General features: G+C 55.8%; 8 protein-coding genes across 8 annotated transcripts; all 8 read left to right on the top strand.

Moving 5' to 3' along the window:
* Nucleotides 1-902: 902 nt before the first annotated feature.
* LBRM_32_1980 (conserved hypothetical protein) lies at nt 903-1,382 on the top strand (the record flags this gene model as incomplete). Its single annotated transcript, XM_001567503.1, has 1 exon — nt 903-1,382. One exon carries the CDS (start codon nt 903-905, stop codon nt 1,380-1,382), a length of 480 nt encoding a protein of 159 aa, XP_001567553.1.
* Nucleotides 1,383-2,217: 835 nt separating this feature from the next.
* On the top strand, nt 2,218-2,952 carry LBRM_32_1970 (conserved hypothetical protein; the record flags this gene model as incomplete). The annotated part of the gene is made up of 1 exon (XM_001567502.2): nt 2,218-2,952. One exon carries the CDS (start codon nt 2,218-2,220, stop codon nt 2,950-2,952), a length of 735 nt encoding a protein of 244 aa, XP_001567552.2.
* Nucleotides 2,953-4,030: 1,078 nt separating this feature from the next.
* LBRM_32_1960 (conserved hypothetical protein) lies at nt 4,031-5,893 on the top strand (the record flags this gene model as incomplete). Its single annotated transcript, XM_001567501.1, has 1 exon — nt 4,031-5,893. One exon carries the CDS (start codon nt 4,031-4,033, stop codon nt 5,891-5,893), a length of 1,863 nt encoding a protein of 620 aa, XP_001567551.1.
* Nucleotides 5,894-6,729: 836 nt separating this feature from the next.
* Nucleotides 6,730-7,263, top strand: LBRM_32_1950 (conserved hypothetical protein; the record flags this gene model as incomplete). The annotated part of the gene is made up of 1 exon (XM_001567500.2): nt 6,730-7,263. One exon carries the CDS (start codon nt 6,730-6,732, stop codon nt 7,261-7,263), a length of 534 nt encoding a protein of 177 aa, XP_001567550.2.
* A 789-nt stretch (nt 7,264-8,052) lies between these two features.
* Nucleotides 8,053-9,594, top strand: LBRM_32_1940 (conserved hypothetical protein; the record flags this gene model as incomplete). The annotated part of the gene is made up of 1 exon (XM_001567499.2): nt 8,053-9,594. One exon carries the CDS (start codon nt 8,053-8,055, stop codon nt 9,592-9,594), a length of 1,542 nt encoding a protein of 513 aa, XP_001567549.2.
* Nucleotides 9,595-10,832: 1,238 nt separating this feature from the next.
* Nucleotides 10,833-12,413, top strand: LBRM_32_1930 (conserved hypothetical protein; the record flags this gene model as incomplete). The annotated part of the gene is made up of 1 exon (XM_001567498.2): nt 10,833-12,413. The coding sequence occupies one exon, from the start codon at nt 10,833-10,835 to the stop codon at nt 12,411-12,413; it is 1,581 nt and encodes a 526-aa protein (XP_001567548.1).
* A 1,727-nt stretch (nt 12,414-14,140) lies between these two features.
* On the top strand, nt 14,141-16,453 carry LBRM_32_1920 (conserved hypothetical protein; the record flags this gene model as incomplete). The annotated part of the gene is made up of 1 exon (XM_001567497.2): nt 14,141-16,453. The coding sequence occupies one exon, from the start codon at nt 14,141-14,143 to the stop codon at nt 16,451-16,453; it is 2,313 nt and encodes a 770-aa protein (XP_001567547.1).
* A 1,697-nt stretch (nt 16,454-18,150) lies between these two features.
* LBRM_32_1910 (putative zinc finger protein 2) lies at nt 18,151-18,534 on the top strand (the record flags this gene model as incomplete). Its single annotated transcript, XM_001567496.1, has 1 exon — nt 18,151-18,534. The coding sequence occupies one exon, from the start codon at nt 18,151-18,153 to the stop codon at nt 18,532-18,534; it is 384 nt and encodes a 127-aa protein (XP_001567546.1).
* Between the last annotated feature and the right edge of the window lie 548 nt (nt 18,535-19,082).

Below are 19,082 nucleotides of genomic sequence, written 5' to 3'. Positions count from 1 at the left end.
CGAGGGAGGCTAACTTCTTCCCCGAGCTAATGCGGTGTGTATCCGAACCCAACCTATGCTACTAGCACGTTAGATGCCACGCGCCTCGCGGTCAAGCAGAACCCTAAGGGTGTTCCTCTTTGGATCAAGGCGTGCCGTCTATCCAGGTTCGTCTGGCTTCCCGGTGGCGCTGCATGCATATGAGGAAGGACACAATGAGTTTCTTAGACGCATGGATGGCGTTGACGGCAGGACAGTTTGTCCGAGAAGGCCAGGGTTTGAGGCACACCACAACAGCGGGATGTGTGGGCTGTTGTGATTTGTGTACATTTTGCTGATTTGTTCGTCTTAGGATGGCCACGTTGGAGGCTGAAAAGTGCTTCTTTGGTGGATTCGTATGCATCTCCCTCCATCATTTTTTATCAGACTCCCTGTCTGAGGTGAGGAGAGATTGTGGAGCATGTGGTCTTCACTTTTGCGGTTTCATTTCTGCCCATCATGAAGCGGTGACGTACGCAAGTGGTGGTACACAGGTATGATTACTGCTCCTCTCTCCCCCTCGCTGGTGCGGCTGCTTTCCTCAAATGAGACAAACATCATTATGAGATAGTCGTTCAACACTATGCCCGAGTTGGGCACTGCCATTGGCGTTCTCTTCCCCTACCTCTGACCTACTCCCGTTTCCTCGCTTACAAAATGCACTGTTCCCTCCCTCTCTACCTCAACTCCCACAGCTGCGCTACGTACTATCGTTAGCGCTTTCTTTTCTATTAGTTGCCTTCCTCCGGTGCTGTTTTATTCACTCTTGGGGAGTGTGTGGGTGTGAGGAAAGGGCCGCGTCTCGTTCTTGCCTGCTGTCTTGTCTTGTGTTGCTATTCGTTTCCTTTTTTCCTTCACTGAGAATTTGTGCTCTTTTTTTTTTCATGTCTACTGCGCGTCGCTCTCGCGGCTGCAACGGCAAGCCGGCCTTGGGTGAAACCTATTCGCGCGCTGACGAGGCGCTCTGGGATGATGCGTACTTGTTGAAGCTGTTTAACGAACAGCTGGACAATGCCGACGCCGTCAAAGATACTCGCGAGGACGGGCAGGATCACGACCATTCCGTCCTGTCCACTGGAACTGAGAGTTCGGAGGGGGAGGAGGAGGAGGAGGAGGAGGAGGGGCGTGTGTCCACTTCAGCGACATCGTCGGGCACAGCTGCAACGGAGCGAGACGTACGAGCGCCGCGCGGCTCGACGTCTGCAAAGTCCAAGATGGTAAGTCACGACTTTCCAACTTTGAATGGCCTTCCCGAGGACATTCAGGCACTAGTGCACTCGTTCTATAATGCTGGTTTTGAGGCCGGCCGTTTCATTGGTCGATCCGATGCATTAAAGAAGCGCAGCCGTAAGCGCCATCGCTGACGCACAGTGCATGTCTTTTTTGGGTAGGGTCGTACGGTGGGCCGACGAAGAGAGGTGTGCGCTTCGGTGTTTGTACTCGGTGGAGACCGCTTGGATCCAAGCGACTGCTTCGCCGTGGAGGTGGAAGAGCGCGATTCTTTCCTACCCCATCTGCTCTTCACACCCAGTGTGTACACTAAGTAAGTATACATGAATACAGAGGCCCTCGATCTTCATTTTTTTCTCCCTTTTTTTTTCGTTTCCGCTCTAGGGTGACTGTAGAGCGGCCATTAGCTGGCTGCGAGTTGTATCTGTGTCGGTACGATGGTGGAATCCTCGTTCGCCTTGCTTTGACTTCACGTGGAGGTGAAACGTGCCTCGGCGACGAAATTAAAACGAAACGAGTCTGGTAGTTGGGTGGCCAGTCCTTCTCTCTGAGGAGTCGTCCGTGTAGCCCAGCATTCCATGAGCGCCTCTTTCCTTGCACGTTGAGGCACGTTGCGGCTTCCAGTGTAATGGACGGTATGTCCTGTACGCTGTGGCATGACGGGTCGATACGGAGGCCTCATTCAGGCCAGGTGTTCTCTTTTTTCTCTGCGCTGATTCGTCATGACTCGCCTATCATCCCCTTCTCATCCTCTGTACACCTTCATTGGCTCTGCGCGGTGCACCGTACCTCCCCGCCAACTAGTCAGTATTCTCTCTCCTTCTGCTACACTAAGGAGCGCGGCTGTGGTGCAAAGCAACCGCGTATTCACACGCCTCCGCCTTCCATCAGCTCATCATTCACACGACTCCACGACCATCTGCTGCATCGGTGTTTGTGTATGTATCTAAAGCTGTGAGCCGTAGCGTCATGCGTGGTAATCCTTACAGCCGGGGCTTTGACCCCATGAAGTCGCGCTCAGAGCGGCGCAAGGAGAAGCAAGCAAAGCTAGCCAAAACAAAGCGTGTTATCCGACTTAAGAGGCGATTGGGCCGCATCGCGGCGCGTAAGTTCGCAGGTCAAGAGGATAGTCACATGACAGCGCTAATGGAATCCTACATACTCCGCCGCAAGGCGGAGCGGGCGGCGGCAAAGGCGAAGGAGCCACTCCAGGATGACCCTGGGGCGCCTGGTGAGGCTGGCTCGTCAGGAGAGGATAGTGACGTGAAGGAGAGCGAGGTGGATGACGACGAAGACTGCGACTCCTCTTTGCTTGTCAGAGAAGCGGACAGCGCGTTTGAAGTAAATGGGGCTGACGACGACGACGACGACGAGGGGCAAGACGATACCTCCACCATGCGGCGTCGTGCTGTTCAGCGCAAGCAAGCTGGTTACGCCTGTGGTAGAGGTGACCCACGGCGTGGTAGTGTTCGTAGAAGAGAAGGCGCATCACTGGCATCGACAAAGGTCACCGCTGCACTTCGCGACAAGCACGGACGCAGTGGCGTTGCTGATCGTAACGGACAGGGAGTTTGCGGTGGGCACTCAGCTCACCGGGGCGGCGGCGGCCATGGCTGTAACAATGCGCAGCACCGTGAGAATAAGAGTAGCGATGTGCGCTCCCATGGGCGGTCTCGCAAGGTGCTCACTCGCTCCTTCTACTGAGAGCGCTGTTGGCGGCACTGTGGAGGCCAGCGCGAGTGCAGCTGCTGGTGCGAGGAGAGCCTGTGCCGAGTGCTCCCTGCGGCACTCCCCCAAAAAAGAACGAAAATGTGTGCTGCTCTGCGGGGTCTGCGAAGGCGGGCTTAGTACAGGGCGTGCTCTTGTCCTTAGTTTTGAAGGGTGTTGTTTTCAGGCTGTTGATGGCCTGCGTACAAACATCTACACGCACGTGCGCCCACTCCCAGGCAAACCCTTTGACCATCGTCATCTCCCCCATCTCTCTCTCGGACTCCTTTTCGGTTTTACCTCAGCCTTAAAGGATGCCGTCACGCTTCCCCCTTTTTTCTTTCAGTAACAGCAAGGGCGAGAAGAAATGAGAACTCAACCACGCACAAATCAGCCTCTTTTACCCACGAATACTGTGTCTTTCTCACTTTCCTTCGTTCTTGCGCGGGCACCTATTTCTCTTGGTAGACATGCAAGCAAGGCAGTGGCAGGGTAGGAACAAGAAAAGGGGCAGTGCTGCGCACTTGCTTCTTCTGTGCCTTGCAATTCAGTCGAGCGTGAAAAAAGGGGGGGGGGTAGCCTCACTACTAGGCTCGCTCTTCGTAGCTGTTGGACTTGTGCAAGGCACCATTCAGCCTCTATCGTGGACGTGGCTCGAACGGTTGTGATTACTGTAGCAGCAGCATGCACTTAGCGCCAAAATTTGGTGAGCCCGTCAAACGACATCCCCTCTTTTTTTCCACCTCTCCCCCTTCTCTCTATTGTTTTGGAGCTCGGCTTCCGCTCGAGCACCCACCGTACGTACTTCCCTTTAGCCGTAGCAGAGGTTCATCGGGGGGTTCGGCAAGTGGAGGCGGTTTCACGTGTCCCTTCCCAGGACACTGACTGTCTCATTCGCCTCTTCGAGCGTTGGTTTCGGAGAGGCCGCCTCTCGGAGTGGACGTATAGCTGCTTACGGCGACTGAGCTACTACTGAAGCCGTCGAGAAGCACTATACCTACATCACCCTCAAAAACTCTACTGGAGTTTTCCGCCTTGCATACTTTAGTCCTCCACATGGCAGTCCTGCTCGAAAATGATGGATCTTTCAACTTTGACGCCATTAACAGAGATGCACTGCGGTCTCCTCGTCTTCTCGCTTCGCGATGTTCTGAGTCAAGTCCAGCTTCCAGCACCTTTCGACGCCTCAGCGGTCTCAGGCAAGTGGCGCTGCGTCCTCGCACCGTCAGCGGAGCCTGGAGTTGCGGCGTCTCAAGAGAGCCTTATTTCCTCTGAAGAGGAGCTGATGCTATACCTCGACGCCGGTGTTCCCGTCCGTGCGAGCAAATCACGTGCAGTGGCGGTTCATACGGCGTGTGGTCCAGATAGCTTGCGTTGGCTGGCCGACACGCGTTGGAATGCGTTCCCGAAGCCACAGATCGCTTTACGGCGCGGCTGGGGAGCACCTGGCACGGACATGTATGTGTCCTCGTTTCACAAGATGATCTCGTCCTTTGAGGAGGTGTTCCACCACACCCGTGGGGTGGACGTGCCTCTCAGCCAGCAAGAGCTGGAGGCGGTCGGTGCTGCGACTGCACCAGTGCCAAGTGACGCTATCGAGGCAGAGGAGGTGCTTGATCTGCAGCTGTTTCACCGCAACGACGGTTGCCCACCGATTCCCATCCTTGGTGAGCACCTGCTGTGGCCGTCGTGTGTCGGCGACGGCGCCGTCTGCGACACGGCAACGTGGGTGTCACAACGGGGGATGGTGAGGCACTGGCACCTGAACGACTCCGGCGAGTTTGCCATGCAGGTTGCGCTGCCTTTACCACTAGAGAACTGCGACGATGGGAACGCGAAGGTGGGCCTGCCAGATCCGGTGCTACCACCACCCCTATCGACGACGTCGCCTTGGTCTGCCAACAGTAGCGCCACTTCGACGCGCATTCGATCTCTCTTGTGTCCCGAGAGCTCTGCCGCAGAAGTTGCATCGTCAGCAGTCCGGCGTGCCATGGTACCAGCGATGCTGACCATCTTTGCACCGAAAGGTGGATATGACTGGGTGATGCATGACGACGAGGCAAACATGTGTGGCAAGGTGGTGGCGCTGGACCTCTTTGGAACTCCGGACGAGGCGCTGCCCTGCGATCCTGCTCTCCTGCCAGTCCTTACAGTCGCTGTTCTCGAGAGCGGTGGGGCACCGATGATTGTGCCCCCGAATGTCGCACAGACCTCAATCGCGTTGCGAGATTGTGTTGTTGTCGAGCAGCGCCGCATCTCGAATCTCTGGCTGGACGACGTCTCATACTTTCTCCACCGCTGCTCTCGCTGGCAAACGAGCTCCATCATCTACGCCTACCTTCAGGAAGATCTGCAGGACGACAGTTTTGTCGCAGGACATGTAGTGCCCTACCTTATCCGAGTCTTCGAGGAACACAAGGAGGCCACCTCGTATCACGCCGTAGTGCGTCGGCGCGCCGTGCTTTCCCTGTACGCACTGGCCACCAATCGGAACCACTACGGTCTCTCTGAGAGCTCTCGCGCCTCACTTGACCGTCTTCTCCACGGTGGTAATCGAGCAATGCATGAGGTGCTGCAGAGCGCACCTTACAGCGCCTTGTCTAACGCAGAAGTTCCGGCCACCATGGAGGAATGGCTGGCGGTGTACTGGGGGATGAGCTGGTGCTGGCCTAAGGCGGGGTGTGTTCTCCGTGTCCCCAACATCGTACACCCGCTCAGCGTACGGTTGACGCCTCTTCAGCAGAAGGCTCAGTACCTTCCGGTGGTTTACCCACCACTGACCTGCAGCCCCGTGTACGGCACTGAGAAGGAGTCGGTGGAGGCTACGGTGCAGCAGTACTGGGAGATGAAGGACCTCGAGTCCAAGCCGAAGGAGCTTATGGCGTACCTGCGAACGCGCAAGATGCCCAAGGATGACCTCCTCGAGGACCTCTTTTGAAGTCTCTGTGTGTGTGTGTGTCTCGGCACCGTGCCTTTCCACGCGGTATAAGACGACAAAGAACGGACAAAACATCTTCTGATCGTTCTTCGATGTGATGTGCCGACGGTTTGAGGTGGAGTGAGGGCGACGGGGGTGGGTGGACGGGGATCGATGCAAGTGCAGCGCAGTGAGCGAGTAGCAAAGGAGGAGGAGGAGGAGGTGGGTCAGTGGTCGATGCCTCACCAACTCTCTGGTTCTCTCCATCCCTACCTCGGGCGACATACGGTTTAAATTACGAGTAACACGCACGTGCAGACAGCGAGGAAACTGAGCTCAGTGATCGAAAGACACGCACATAGGATTCACCGACACACCATGCTCGTGTATGTAGTGCTCCATTAGAGAGATGAAAATGTGGTCATGGGGTTCGGTGTCTCATCTGTTCCCCTCACCCCCCTCTTCTTCTGTGCCTCCCTCATTGAGTGCAGGATCGCAAACGGTGCCCTTACTAGACCTGATTAGTCTGTAGGTGAGCGAGCACCGGAATGCGCGCAACTGTGCGAGTGTGGTTGCCTTCTCGTCTGCACAACTTTCTTTGCATGCCGCCACACTTACGGCGGCTCTGTATCCGGCACTTGTTTTTCTTTTCTGTCCATTGTGGCGCACCTCAGAAAACTGCGCTCATTCGCGTCCCCCGCTCGAGCTGATCTCTTGCCTTCCTCTATCGTGGCAAAGCATGCCACAAAGGTACGGCCCTACTCTGCGTGGGTATTAGCACTGTTCTAAGCGACGGTGTGGCACCTCCTTCATCACCGGGGTCAGTTGCGGCCAAACAGTCCAACAGCGGAGCAGCGATGCACAACCTCGTGAATGAAGCAGAGGCCGAGTATAGGCAACTTAGCGAGAAGCCACACGGGCCAGTTGTGACGGAGCTTCGCACCAGCGACTTTGATTTCCTCACATCGCCGGAGATGCCGGAGATTCCCATTCACATCATTGAGACGGGGCGAGAGGAGCAGCGCCGCAACGGCACAGTGGACCGCGACACGTCGCTCTCGGAATTCATTAAGACGATCGGCGTTGACGAGGCTGACACCGAGGACCCTGTGAATGGGTACAGCGTCCTGCACGTCAAGGAGTCGACGCGCGCCTACTTTGGCGAGCAGGTGGCGTATCGCCTCACCCGGCAGAACATGATCCGCTACACCGAAGACACGGAGTGGCTAAAATGCATGACTTTCCTTGATGGACAGACGGCCGACGAGTGCGAGCGGCAGCGCTCCGTAGGCCGGAACGCGCAAATGCCGTCGGGAGAGGAGGTGATAGTGCCCGTTACGACGTACCGGCAAGCGTTCTTTGCGAAGAAGTCCAAGAAAGTGACCGAGTAGAAAAATGTGTGAACCCCCCCCCCCCCCACATACACACACGCACATATGTGTCTGTGACTGTGTGCTGCAGTGCGCTGCGTCTTTCATCGATGTAGGATAGCTCTGCCTTTTCAGGCATGGTATGACGTTCCCTACTCGGTCGCTTTTTTTTTCTTCTTGCAAGCGATGCGACGAATCAGGTTGTTATGTCCATGTGCACATTTCATTCTTCTCTTTGTGCCATCTGCTGAATGACCCTTCCTTATTTCCCGCCTCTTTATCGCCTTGCAATTTGCATCTCTGTGCGCAAACTTAATGTGAGGGCAGGGTGGGTGGGGGGCGAGTGTCCATTGGCATATAAACGATACACCGACAGAGAGACACGTTATGCCGACAACAGACGTACTTCTTCTTCCTTTTACAGGCTGTCTCTCTCTCTCTCTCTCTATCTGTCTTCTCGCCAAGCGAGGGGAATCAAACTGTGTTGGGCAATGTTTTCATCAGTGTACCGGTGGTGAATGCAGGTGGGGGTCTGAAGACTGTCTCCCTCTGTGTCCATAAAGGACCTTTGTTTCTCTCGCTTTTGGTGTCTGTATGTTGCATTGCCCCTTCTTGGAGGTTAGCCTCAACGCTACGACTACCATGAATGCCACCTTCATTCCACATGGTCACCTAGCAACTTCAAGGCAGTATCTTCTCTTTTCGTTCCCTATTTTCTCCTTTGTCTACACACGTACGGAGTTTTTTCTCTCTGATTCGTCTCACCTCGACCCATTCATCACAGCAGCAGCACTTTCATCAGAACAGGACATGAGACGCGTTCTGCGAAGCTCTGTGGCAGCGGTGCATGCGGGGCACGTCCTGCAAAGCGCCGCTGAATCGTATCACATGCCGGGCTGGAAAACGCAGTCTAGCACAAAGGATGCTCGGTCACGCGAGCAGCGCGAGATGGACCGTAAGGCGCGCCAGATCGAGAAGCTGCCCCGCCCCGAGGCACTGCACGACTTCCAGTACCCATACGAGAAAACGATTCTGTCGGACAGCATGTTTGAGTACCCGGTGTATGAGACGGAGCTTGATACACCGCATCTCTTCAACTTGACTCCGCCGCCGGATTTTTTCATTTACTGGAACGCTAGTGATTTCGAGCGAACGGCCTACCCGCCGGTGCCTGAAGAGGACCATCGAATGCTCGTGCCATCGCCTCAGTCGACACGCTGGATCGAGCATCGCGCCCGGCTGCTGCGATACCTGCGCAAGCACGAGATCATACCGCACTACGTCCCGCACATCAACGCAAACGTGAACCTCTCTGTCGTCTTCCCTGGCCAATACAGCACACGTGCGCGGCTCATGGACGAGAACGGCGACAAGATCCCACCGCCGCCTCCTCAGACGAACATGACGCCGCGCAACTTCTGGTTCACGGCGCACTGCGGCAATTACATAGAGCTGACAGATCTTCAGCACCCGCCGAGCATTTTCCTCTTTGAGGAGGAATCTGCTGCTGCGAGCGAAGCTAGCCATGTCGCCAAAACAGCAGGTCTAGTACACAAGGAATCTTCCAAGGCAGGGGCGAAGTACTACACGTTTGTCATGCTTTCCCCTGACTACCCGTATCGCGTGCCGCTCTCGCAGGATCGACAGAGGGCTGATCGCGGCTTTTTCCTAAATTACATGGTGGCCAATCTGCTTGCCCCGCAAGCGGTTCCCACGGTGAAGGACACAGTTGTGGATACGGAGGGGCTACATAGCAAGGGCGACGTTGTTGTTCCTTACGTTGCTCCACTACCTACCGAGGACGCAGGAACGACTCGGCATTTGTGTCTTCTCTTCAAGCAAACTAGCTACGTCCCACACGTGAGAACGATGACGGCGGACGAGGAGCAGCGCGACTTTCCCCTCGCTGATCGCAGTAACTACCGCCTGCACAGTAGCTTCACTAAGCCGACGAATCGGAAGATGCTGCCAAGTGTCTCTGCTGCGTGCCTGGCCAGCCTGCGCGCCGTTGAGAGGGCGATCCCGCCAGACCCTAGCACTGTGACCTTCTTCACCACCAAGTGGGATATTCAGGTCCAGGAGTATTATGAGAAGCTCGGGCTTCCTGAGCCAGCGGCGCCGGTCGATGAGGAAGTCGAGGCCCTCCTCGAGTTCCACGCTATGCAGCCAGAAAAGCTGCGTGTACGCGCCCGGCACCGCCCGGATGGGTCGGTGAACATGGGCGATGACCCACACTTCTGGTTTCAGGCGCAGCCAACGCGCATCATGGACGGGAGCATGCAGCGTGGCTTGGGATGGTCGCGGCGCACGGCAATGAGTGCCAACGGTGTACCTGTGGTGTATCCACACTGAGCACCTGCGCGTCGGGGAGTCGTATCTAACAGTGGCAGTAGCAGCCTATGCGCTCTGAGGTTCTCCTAGGACATCTCACTTCTGATCGTGCTTAGTGCGGTGGCAGAGGTGCTGGGTGGCCTTGAAGAAAACCTACTATATCATGAGGGCAGTCGTGGCGGATGTACTGATGTGCCCATCCCGTGATGGGTATGTGTGTGCTCGTGACGCAACCTAGGTTTGGATCTTGTTGACTCTTGTGTTGTCAGCTTTGTTTTCGGGTGGTATTGAGTTCACGTGTTCTGGAGTGTGGTGCTGCGCTTCACAAGTCGAAGAGGTATCCCCTCTCGTTCCCCTCTCAAAGCCAGAAGGGTACAACCTCAGTTAACGCTCGTACGGCCTGGTCGGATGCGTGGTAGAGCTTCAGAGGTGGAGAGGCTCGTTTTCTCTTTTTCCCTCCGTGATGTTTTCCTCACTGCATCTCAGTGGGAGACACGGCGAGTGTACACTGAGCATCAAGAGTTCGGCGTACACAGATGCTCGCGCGTCTCCCACCCGCACTTTAGCGGAAAAACAGGGGAGGGGGGGGGGCAATACGGCTTCCACGCAACGCTGCGCGCATGTGCTTCCGGGCACTGTGAGATATGCGGCGCTACTCTTTGCTTGACTCACGTGACAGCGATGCCGTTTTCCTTTCTCTCAATACGGTAGAAGAGGGTGACCAGCGGCCTCATGATTTTCCTTCATCCCGCAAAGTGTCTCTGCGACTCGCAGTGATTTGCTTGACTTTTCGTGTTGTTTTATTTTCCATCCGCTTGTGGTGCCTACTGCCTTCTGCTCTCTGCACGCCCTCACGCCTTGTTGGTGAGTGTACTCCACACACCATAGCAAAACAGATACATTCGTCGTTGTACGTCAGGCTTACGTTCTCACACATTCCGTGCAGAAAGACGAACACACATACGCATCTCTCTCTCTCTCTCTTGCGGTCTTGACGCACTACTTCCCTCACCACGCCGCCAGCCAAGTAGAATCAGTCCTCCGCTTGCATGTCTTCTCACCTTGGCCGAGTTGTACACATGAAGTCTCCTACCAAAGATGGCCGTCTCAGCAAGGGGGAGTCGCCTACTTTTGGTCACGCCGCTGGTGGGATGCCTCACAGCCTTATGGCCGAGCTGACGCCACGTCCACCTAGCCCGTACAAGCTGAAGCAGCACCGGCAATATGAGGGCAATCATTCTTCCGTCACCGCCGCACTCATGCGTGGGCGGCGGAATATTCGGGTAGCCGCTACGAGCATTTCGCCTGTCGCGGTTTCTCCGCCCAAACTGAGCGGTGCGGCGAAATCAGCTGAGGCCAGTCTGGTCTTTTCAGCGCACAGCCTGATCATTCCAGGTGCACCAAACCGAGATGCTGCAGAGACTAATACCGAAGACGAGGCCATTTTCGAGGATTTCTTTCGTGCAACGCAGCGCCACTATTATGTCTCTGCGGAGGAGAGTATTCGCAGTCACCTTCTCGCCGGCGAGGAGGTGGCTTTCACAAACCTGATTATCGAGGCGCTGCAGGCACGCGCCGAACTCCTTGCTGGAGACGAGGCAGCAGAGCTTGTGATCAGGGCCGCACGAGAGCGCGCAGAGCAGCGGCGAGTCATGATGGAGGAGATTGAGAAAGAAGTGGCCTTGCGGATGCACGACCAGCGCACTGCAGAACTCCTGGCCATCGAGTTCGAGGCGCTGCTACCGGCCCACGCTGCCGGCTGCGAGCGCATCCGATGTGAGGAGACCACCGACCTCAGTGAGCTTTTTCGCTGGGAGAAGGAGTACCGCCCTCTGGGGGCCGGGTGCTTCATCAAAGCCCCCGAGGTGGATCGTCGCCTCACGTCTGCCAGACGTCGTACCAGTAAACCGCCATTTCCAGGGAGCAGATTGCCACTGGTGAGGGGCTCTGGTCGTGCCTTGTCGGTGCGCAGCTCCCGGGAGTATTTGGCCCAGTTGCGACAAAAGAGCGCGTCAAGCCGCTTTTCTGGTGCTGCGCTCTGCCCGCTGGCGACCACCACGACTGGGGCCGCGGCGACACCGGGGCCTCTGCTGGATGGGACGCTGCTGGCGACTGATGAAGCCCTCTTTGAGGAGGAAGGGCGGGCGCGCCTTCAGGCAGAGAGGAACCGGCGCCACGCAGAGCTTTGCGAGCAGCGCCAAGTGAAGGACCTTCAGAAGACCGCGGCAGATGCGCGCGAGTGCGTGCTCGCCGAGGAATCAACGTGCTGGATGCAAATCACGCGCCTTATAGTGGACGGCATCTATGCAGCGCAGGAAGCGACGCGGAGCCGGGAAAAGCGTGAGGCTGTCGAGGGCGCCGCCGCGGCGCAGCGTGCAACGCAGAAGCAAGCAGTCAAGGAACGTCTGTTGCGTCAGCGAGGACTCTCGGTGCCTAAGTCCAACGAGGGCGAGGGCGATGTCGCAAGCGTTGAACGACAGGTTACGAGAGAGAGCACCGAGGAGGGAGCTCATCTTCCAAAGCAACAGGCAGCTGCACCCGATTCAGCTGCACTTGCACAACCTAGGCGGGGCAGTTCCACTTCCACTGTACCGGATGTCTTCTCTCCGACGAGCGCCTCGCTTGTGAACCACTCGAGCGGCGCGCTGCCAGAGAGTGAAAACACACCGGGAGAGGCATATGTTGTCGTAGGTCATGATCTTGCGCATCTGCGTCTGATTGCAGGCGAGATTACCGACCAGAATGCGTGCAAGGAGCTCACCGCGCTAACAAAACGTGAGACTGAGACAGAACTCGGGGGTGAAGTGGAGGGAGAGGTAGATCTCTGTGGAGGGCGCTGAGGAGTTGGCCATCAACAAGGAGGGTATGTAGCTGCAGGCGGGCGTGTGTGTGTGTGTCTGACCCGTGTGAGCTCTGAATGCGCCGTGGAAAAGCATCTCCCCACGATCAGACACACCCACATACATACACACACACATGCTGACGTTCCTGTGCCATTTGATGCTTGTCCGCGCTGTCGCTCCACTTTTAGGTTTCGCTGTTTCCTACACGAGGTCAAGGCTATGTATGCAAGGACTACCATGCTGATAGCGGCTGTGATCAATCATGTCCCCTGCTTCGTCTTTTCGTCTTCAAACTCCTCGTTCACATTGGTGGACATGTCGCTGCCTGCTGAGAGCGACAGCCACTCTTTCTTTTCTCGCTCTCTCTTCTCGTTGATTCCACATGTAGACTAGTACAGCAGCACGCCAGGCCTGTAATGCAGCAGCTGCTGCTCATTCGGTTCTTTTGCTTTTTTTTTTCTTTTTTTTTTTTTTCACTACCATGGCGAATCATCCCTGCAACCCCGCCGCGTGTCACTCTCCCTCCCCCCTCTCTCTCTTGTTTCGATGTCTTCTTATTGCTACTGTGTCGATGGTGGTGTCATGTTGTGTTGTTGTTTTTTTCCCTCCCCACTTACTCTTTTATGTGTTTATCCTCGTACTCTTCTTCTTGCCTCGTAGTGCACTCCTGTCACCACGCCTTCTTCTTCCTCCCTCCTCATCGGTTTTTACTCTTTTCTTTGTCTCCTCACGCTGGTGAGACTCCGTTCTTGCTCTGAACACCTACACACACACACACGCACGCGCACACAACCACGCATGCGTGTACATCTATATCCATATATTATATGTGTTTCCTGTGTCAGCCTGCCCGCCGTCCCCTCGCTTGCCCATCTGTGCTTCACACAGCAAGGGAAAAAGAGAGAGTGGGTGTGGTTCTCGATGATTTTCTCTCCTTTTCTCTGCCTCTTTCCGTGTGCCCCTGTATCGATACTGAGCTCTGCAGCCGTGTATTACGCACTAACGAAAAAAGGTTGGGAAGGGGGGAGAGCAGAAAAAGAAAACGTCGTCAAGGCGAGCAATAAGCGCAACTCAGAGAGAGAGAGAGAGAGAGAGAATGACAGACAAACACAGAAGACACACGCACATACGAGCACGGCTTCTCTGCACGAAAACCAACCAACCAACCAACGAATAAAACATGGAGGTACGGCACTAGTGCCACACACGGCGCTTGGTCAGGGGACGTACACCACGAGTAGACGGGTTCAGTGCGATCATGTCACAGCTGTGGGTTTGGTGTCCTCGCATCACGACTTAACTGAACGGATATATATATATATATATTCCGGCAGTTGAGGAAGGTAGTGCTGGAGTTGGAACCCTCCCCCCCCCCCCCACACACACATGGACGCCTGCTTCATCTTCAAAGGACAAAAAAACGTAGTGTACAGCTGTGGCAGGAGCTCTGCATTGAGGAGGGCAGTGTCTTCCTTCACAGAGGCGCGCGGTCACAGGCCGAGCTCTTTGATCTCTCTTCTCCCGATCCCCTCCCCGTCTTCTCATATTAACTCTCTCTACGCTGCCGAAAGAGCTACAGGACCTTCAGCATCCCCACAGAGTGCCCGTCTTTCCACAAGCACCGACGTTCACACAGAGCACCGCGTCGCTTCTGCTCGATTGAGTGCTTGCTTTTATTGTGTGTGTTTCCTTCACCTACAGCGAAAGGCACCCACCCACTCACCATGCCTGGAATGCGTCTGGATTTTCTCAAGAACCCTGCGCAGCGCGTCGCAACGGGGAAGTCGCTGCCACTAAAACAGGTGGAGGCGATTGTGCTGTACGGCAAGCCGGCGCAGCGAGCCAAGGTGGTACAGAAGCTCCTTCCAGCCGTCTACGGACTCTCGCTCAACAAGACGACGCACCACATTCTCCTGACGTTGCTGGACCACTGCGACAACATGGATCGCGTAAAGATGCTCTACCACGTACGTAGGAAACTGCTAGACCTGGCACAGTCGCCGGTCGGCAACTCCGTGCTGCAGCGCATGCTAGAAAAGATGCCAGTACGCCAGAAGAAGGACATTGCTGAGGCGTTCGTGCTGAACGTGGACGAGGACGAGTTTAAGCGTCTCTGCGAGCATCCTTTTGGCAATCACGTTGCGCAGAAGCTGATGGAGGTGCCGGAGTGCGTCGAAGTGGTGCTGCCGCACTTTCTGCCACATCTGAAGAGCCTCAGTTTTCATATGTATGGGATGCGGGTAGTGTCCAAGTACGTCGAGTCTGTCGCTGATGGCTGCAGCAGAACCGTTGAGGCGCTGTTTCCGTCGTACGCGGAGGCGGATCCGGAAGGCGACGAAGCTGCGATTGCCGCCTCCGACACGCTAGACAAGGCCGTACAATCGCTCTTCCGCTTCTCTGAGGAGTCGCTCGTGCTCACGGCGCTGCTGCGTCATATTCGCACCCCGGTCGAGGTGAAGGACGCCATGGCAGCGCATCTCAGCGAGTACGCGGCGGACTACCTGCTGCCCCCCACGCCAGTGCAGGAAGGCGCAACGAAGAAGGGCGGTGACGATGAGGAGGATTATGGTTTGCCTGACTTTGGCCTTCTCGGGAGCTCTGCGAAGCTTGCAGGGGCCACTAACACACCCACCAACGTTCATGTCTACTGCGCAATTCTTGAGCACGGTGACGATGTGCAACGCGCCGACGTGTGGGCTGCACTATCTACCAATGCCGATATTCTGCACGCCATCACGCACACAAAAGGGGCGGTGCTTGTTGGCGTGGCAGCCGTGCGCTTTGTGGAGGCAGCGCGCAAGACGCTCTTGGATGCCTTGCTGGTGTCAGCGACTGCCACTTCTCCTTCAAATGGCAACGACACGGGCTCGAGTACCGCTAGCGCTGTCCACACCGCCTCTTCTTCGAAACCCCCCAGAAAGGCCTCTAAAAGGACGACGACAACCAGGAGCGACGAGGCGGCGTCCTCTAGTCACGGCGATACTGCCAAGAGCTCCATTGTGGACGTGGCCACTGACCCGGTGCGCTCGGTGCTGCTGCGCACCTTCGTCGAGGTCGCACGCGATACCGTGACCGAGAAACACACTCAGCTCCTCGTAGACCAGGCTGTTACACTCGCGCAGAACTCCGTCAGCTCCCCAGTGCTGCAGAAACTGGTGGAAACGGACCTCACCGGCGGGTTTGCGAGCGCCCTTCTGGCAGTGCTTCTCAAGTCTGTCGAATTCACGAACCTCGTCACACACCCCGCGGCGTCCTTTCTCTTGCAGTCGATCCTTCAGTTTTCCCCAGAGGGGGTGCGCGCACCGCTAGTGGCGGCCCTCTCGAACTACTACGCGGGACACCTGCATGAGGCTCTCTCTCACGCGCAGGGCTCGCGTGTCATGCAGAAACTGCTCGCCTATGCTCCTGACGTGACAGTGATGCAGACCGTGCACCAGCTCATCTCCGACGCAGCGAAGGAGGAGGAGGTGGTGGTGCAGACAAAATGCACCAACGGCAGCAATACTGACGCGGTGGAGGCGGCCGAGGCGACAAAGGTGAGCCGCAAAGAACAGCGGGTGATGAACCGGTCCAAGCACTACGAGGTTCTCTCTCATGCCCTTCTCTCCTACGCTTTGCACACGCATGCGTGTTACGTCATACGGGCACTTCTGCGAGAGGTGCGTACACGCCAACTCGACCGCGAGCGCAAGCTTCTCATGAACGAGCTGAAGCCTCACGTCTTCGAGCTGGCCGTCTCACCGTGGGCCGGCCGCGTGGTCCTAGACGCTATGATGACTGTTGGCAGTGCGCAGCTCGCGGATGCCATGAAGAACGTCGCTTTCCTGCGTGCCGAGGAATGGCTATCAGATGTATCGGAGAAGAAGCGCCACAGCAACAGTGTTGATCCGACACTGCGCAACATCCTGAAGCGACAGCGCGAGGAGATTGACAAGGGTGTGGAGTCGAAGAGCACTGTGACGCAGTCGAGCGGCGCCGAGGGGAAGGGCGCACCTGCGCACAAGAAGAAGAGGCTCTTCCGCTCCGTGAAGAAGTAGGCAGCGCGACTACGAGTGGAGGGCATTTCGTTGTTGCTGCTGTCCTCATCGAATGCAGGTTATTCACCCTTTGTGTGTGTGTGTGTGTCTGTGTACTCGGTAGCGTCACTCGTTTCGATCTAGAACGTGCAATATAGTGACGCGGGAGTGAAGCTGCTAAGGTGTGTGAGAGAGAGGGAGAGAAGATGAATGCAGAAACACAGAGGTCAGTACGAGAGGGTGCGTGGTATGCGTTGTCTCCCTCCCCCATTCTTTGTACTTTTCCCTTTCTGTGTCTTTCCCTTCTTTTCTTCTCAACCCTTTTTTTTTTGCGGCGCCTTCAGACCATCTGCAGTGGACCGAGGTTCATGCAAAGGTGCTTGCTTGTGTCTCGGTGCACGTGTATGTGCGTGTGGGTATGTGTGTGTGTGTGTGTGACTGCCATACTTCTCTGTCGCTGTGCATATGCGCGTCGGTTCACTCTTTTGTTCTCTTTTCATTTTGTGTGTCGTTCTACGCTCGATTTAATAGTCGTTCTTTGCTAACGAGGAACCGTATAAAGTTGTAGGTGAAGCGTCTAAGGCGTCATGTAACTCAAGTTCATTTTACTGGAAAGAAAAACACGCGAGACGGAGATCGGTGCGGCTGAAATATTTTAGCCAGTATTTTCCTTTCTCCCCCGTCCTATTATCGCTGAGTGTGTGCTGACTTTCTCCTCTAGCACTGTGGGTGCTGCGAGGGAACTGCTATGCACGTGTGCGCCTCTCCGACTCGTTCTCTCACAAATGATGTTTAATGATGTGAAGAAGAAGAGAGAGGAGGAGTGGAGATGCCCCCAAAAGGCCAGCAGACTCTCCAGCGCGCCACACTCTGGTGTTCACCTTCGCCTCCTCACGAGTGTCACATTTCGCTTTTAAAATGTTTGCATGCTTCTCGCATGCAGTGCATCGCTCTCACTTCGTCCTTTTCTTCTCCCTTTTCCTCCTACGACGTTTTGCCCTGTTGGACTTGCCACGTACGCGCCTCCCCTCCCCCCTTCGGCTGCGCTTCATGGCTCTCTCTATTTCCACCTGAATCCCACCACTTTCGTTGCGTTTTCTTTCCTGGCCCCGCTCTCCCCCTTCGCAACATCAAAAACTAACACTCAGAGATTGGCCACCATTCTTCCCCTCTCTTTTTCGTCTCTTGGCTTACCTTTTTTTTTGCTTTGGTAGCTGTTCTTTCCTCTGTGTGTGTGTGTCCAACAAATTTAATCTGATCGAACTTGTCTTTGCGATTTTTTTTACCAACTCGCCGAAGAGCCGTCGTTCTACTTCGCTGCTCAGTTTCTCTTTTTCTCTCGTTCGAGCTCTGTGTGTTGCTCCCAGGGGCAGAAAATCGTCATACCGTCCCCTCTCCACAGAGAGTGAGAGAACCGCTGAGTTGAAGTTTCTGGATTTGAGTTCGCCTCCCCACACCCATCCTTTTTTGGCGCTTCTTCTTCCGTCGTCGCTTTTCCCTCTTCTCCCCCCACCCACTCTCTCGCTTGCTGTGGTGTCTACTTTCTCCAAGCACCCCGGTCCGTCCTTTCGTTTTTTTTTTTTTCCCTTTCCCACTTTTAGTATTGTGTGTGGACTTTCCCATTGCTGGCGTATTTCAGTGAGCAATCGCCGTCGCTACACGCCTGCATTCGGCTCACTCGTCCTCCCGCCCTTCCCTTCACCACCCCAAAGACGCAGATGAACTCCTACGTCGGTGGGTACAACACCCATCGCCGCGGCTACGCGCCAATGGCTCCTCCGCCGATGCAGATGCCTTCTGGCTGGGAGATGGCGTACACTCCCAACGGCGAGATCTACTATATTGATCACAATACGCGCACCACTCACTGGCAATTGCCGGCAGAGTACAGCATGCAGCCGCCCATGTGCAGCTACCGTGGCCCGCAGCGCCAGCGTCGCGGTATTGATCGTAGCAAGGCCAAGACGAAGATGTGCATGAACATCGAGAATGGCGGGACTTGCTCGTACGGTTCTAACTGCGCTTTTGCCCACTCTTCAGAGGAGCTCTCAACCCACCCTCATTTTAATCCGGCTGCTGACTCCGGGAGCTACCCGAAGTAGGAGGTGGCGCCACGGGCACGTGCTCGTCCTGTTATACGTCGTCAGACTCTCTCTGTTTTCTCAGCGCGTTGTTTCGCGTTTTCCTGCGGCTTTTCTGGAGAGTGTCTTGCACATGCTTTGGCCGGGAGAGGGAAAGGGAGAGGCAGGGTCTCGGGTCAGGGCACGTCCGATGAGATGGGGAGGAGTGCGGTGAGCCTGCCGTGTGCGCGAGAGTGCAGTGCACACACATAAAAAAGGAGCAAAGGAGAAGCACGCAAACAAGCAAGGGAAAAAACATTGAGCATGGCTCATAGCAGCATCGAGGAGCGAGAGGGAGAGAGTGTGTGTGGAGCGGAGGACATAAAAGACCAGTTAAGAAATGGAGCAATGGACGGAGAGTGAGAGAGAGGGGGAGGGGAAGAACACACAAAGAGCAGATCGAGGGAGAGCGGCGAGGGTACGGCGATAGACAAGAGTGAAAAAGGAACACTTGTATGGACCTTATTTTGCTCTCTCCCCCCTTTATGTTTCCTTGCTTGTGCCTATCAACCAAGTCACTCATTCCCCCA

The sequence above is a fragment of the Leishmania braziliensis genome, chromosome 32 (assembly GCF_000002845.2).
Source record: "Leishmania braziliensis MHOM/BR/75/M2904 complete genome, chromosome 32".
Lineage (NCBI taxonomy): Eukaryota > Euglenozoa > Kinetoplastea > Trypanosomatida > Trypanosomatidae > Leishmania > Leishmania braziliensis.
Note: the sequence above shows the minus strand (reverse complement) of the source record. Positions and strands in the feature narration are given on the sequence as shown.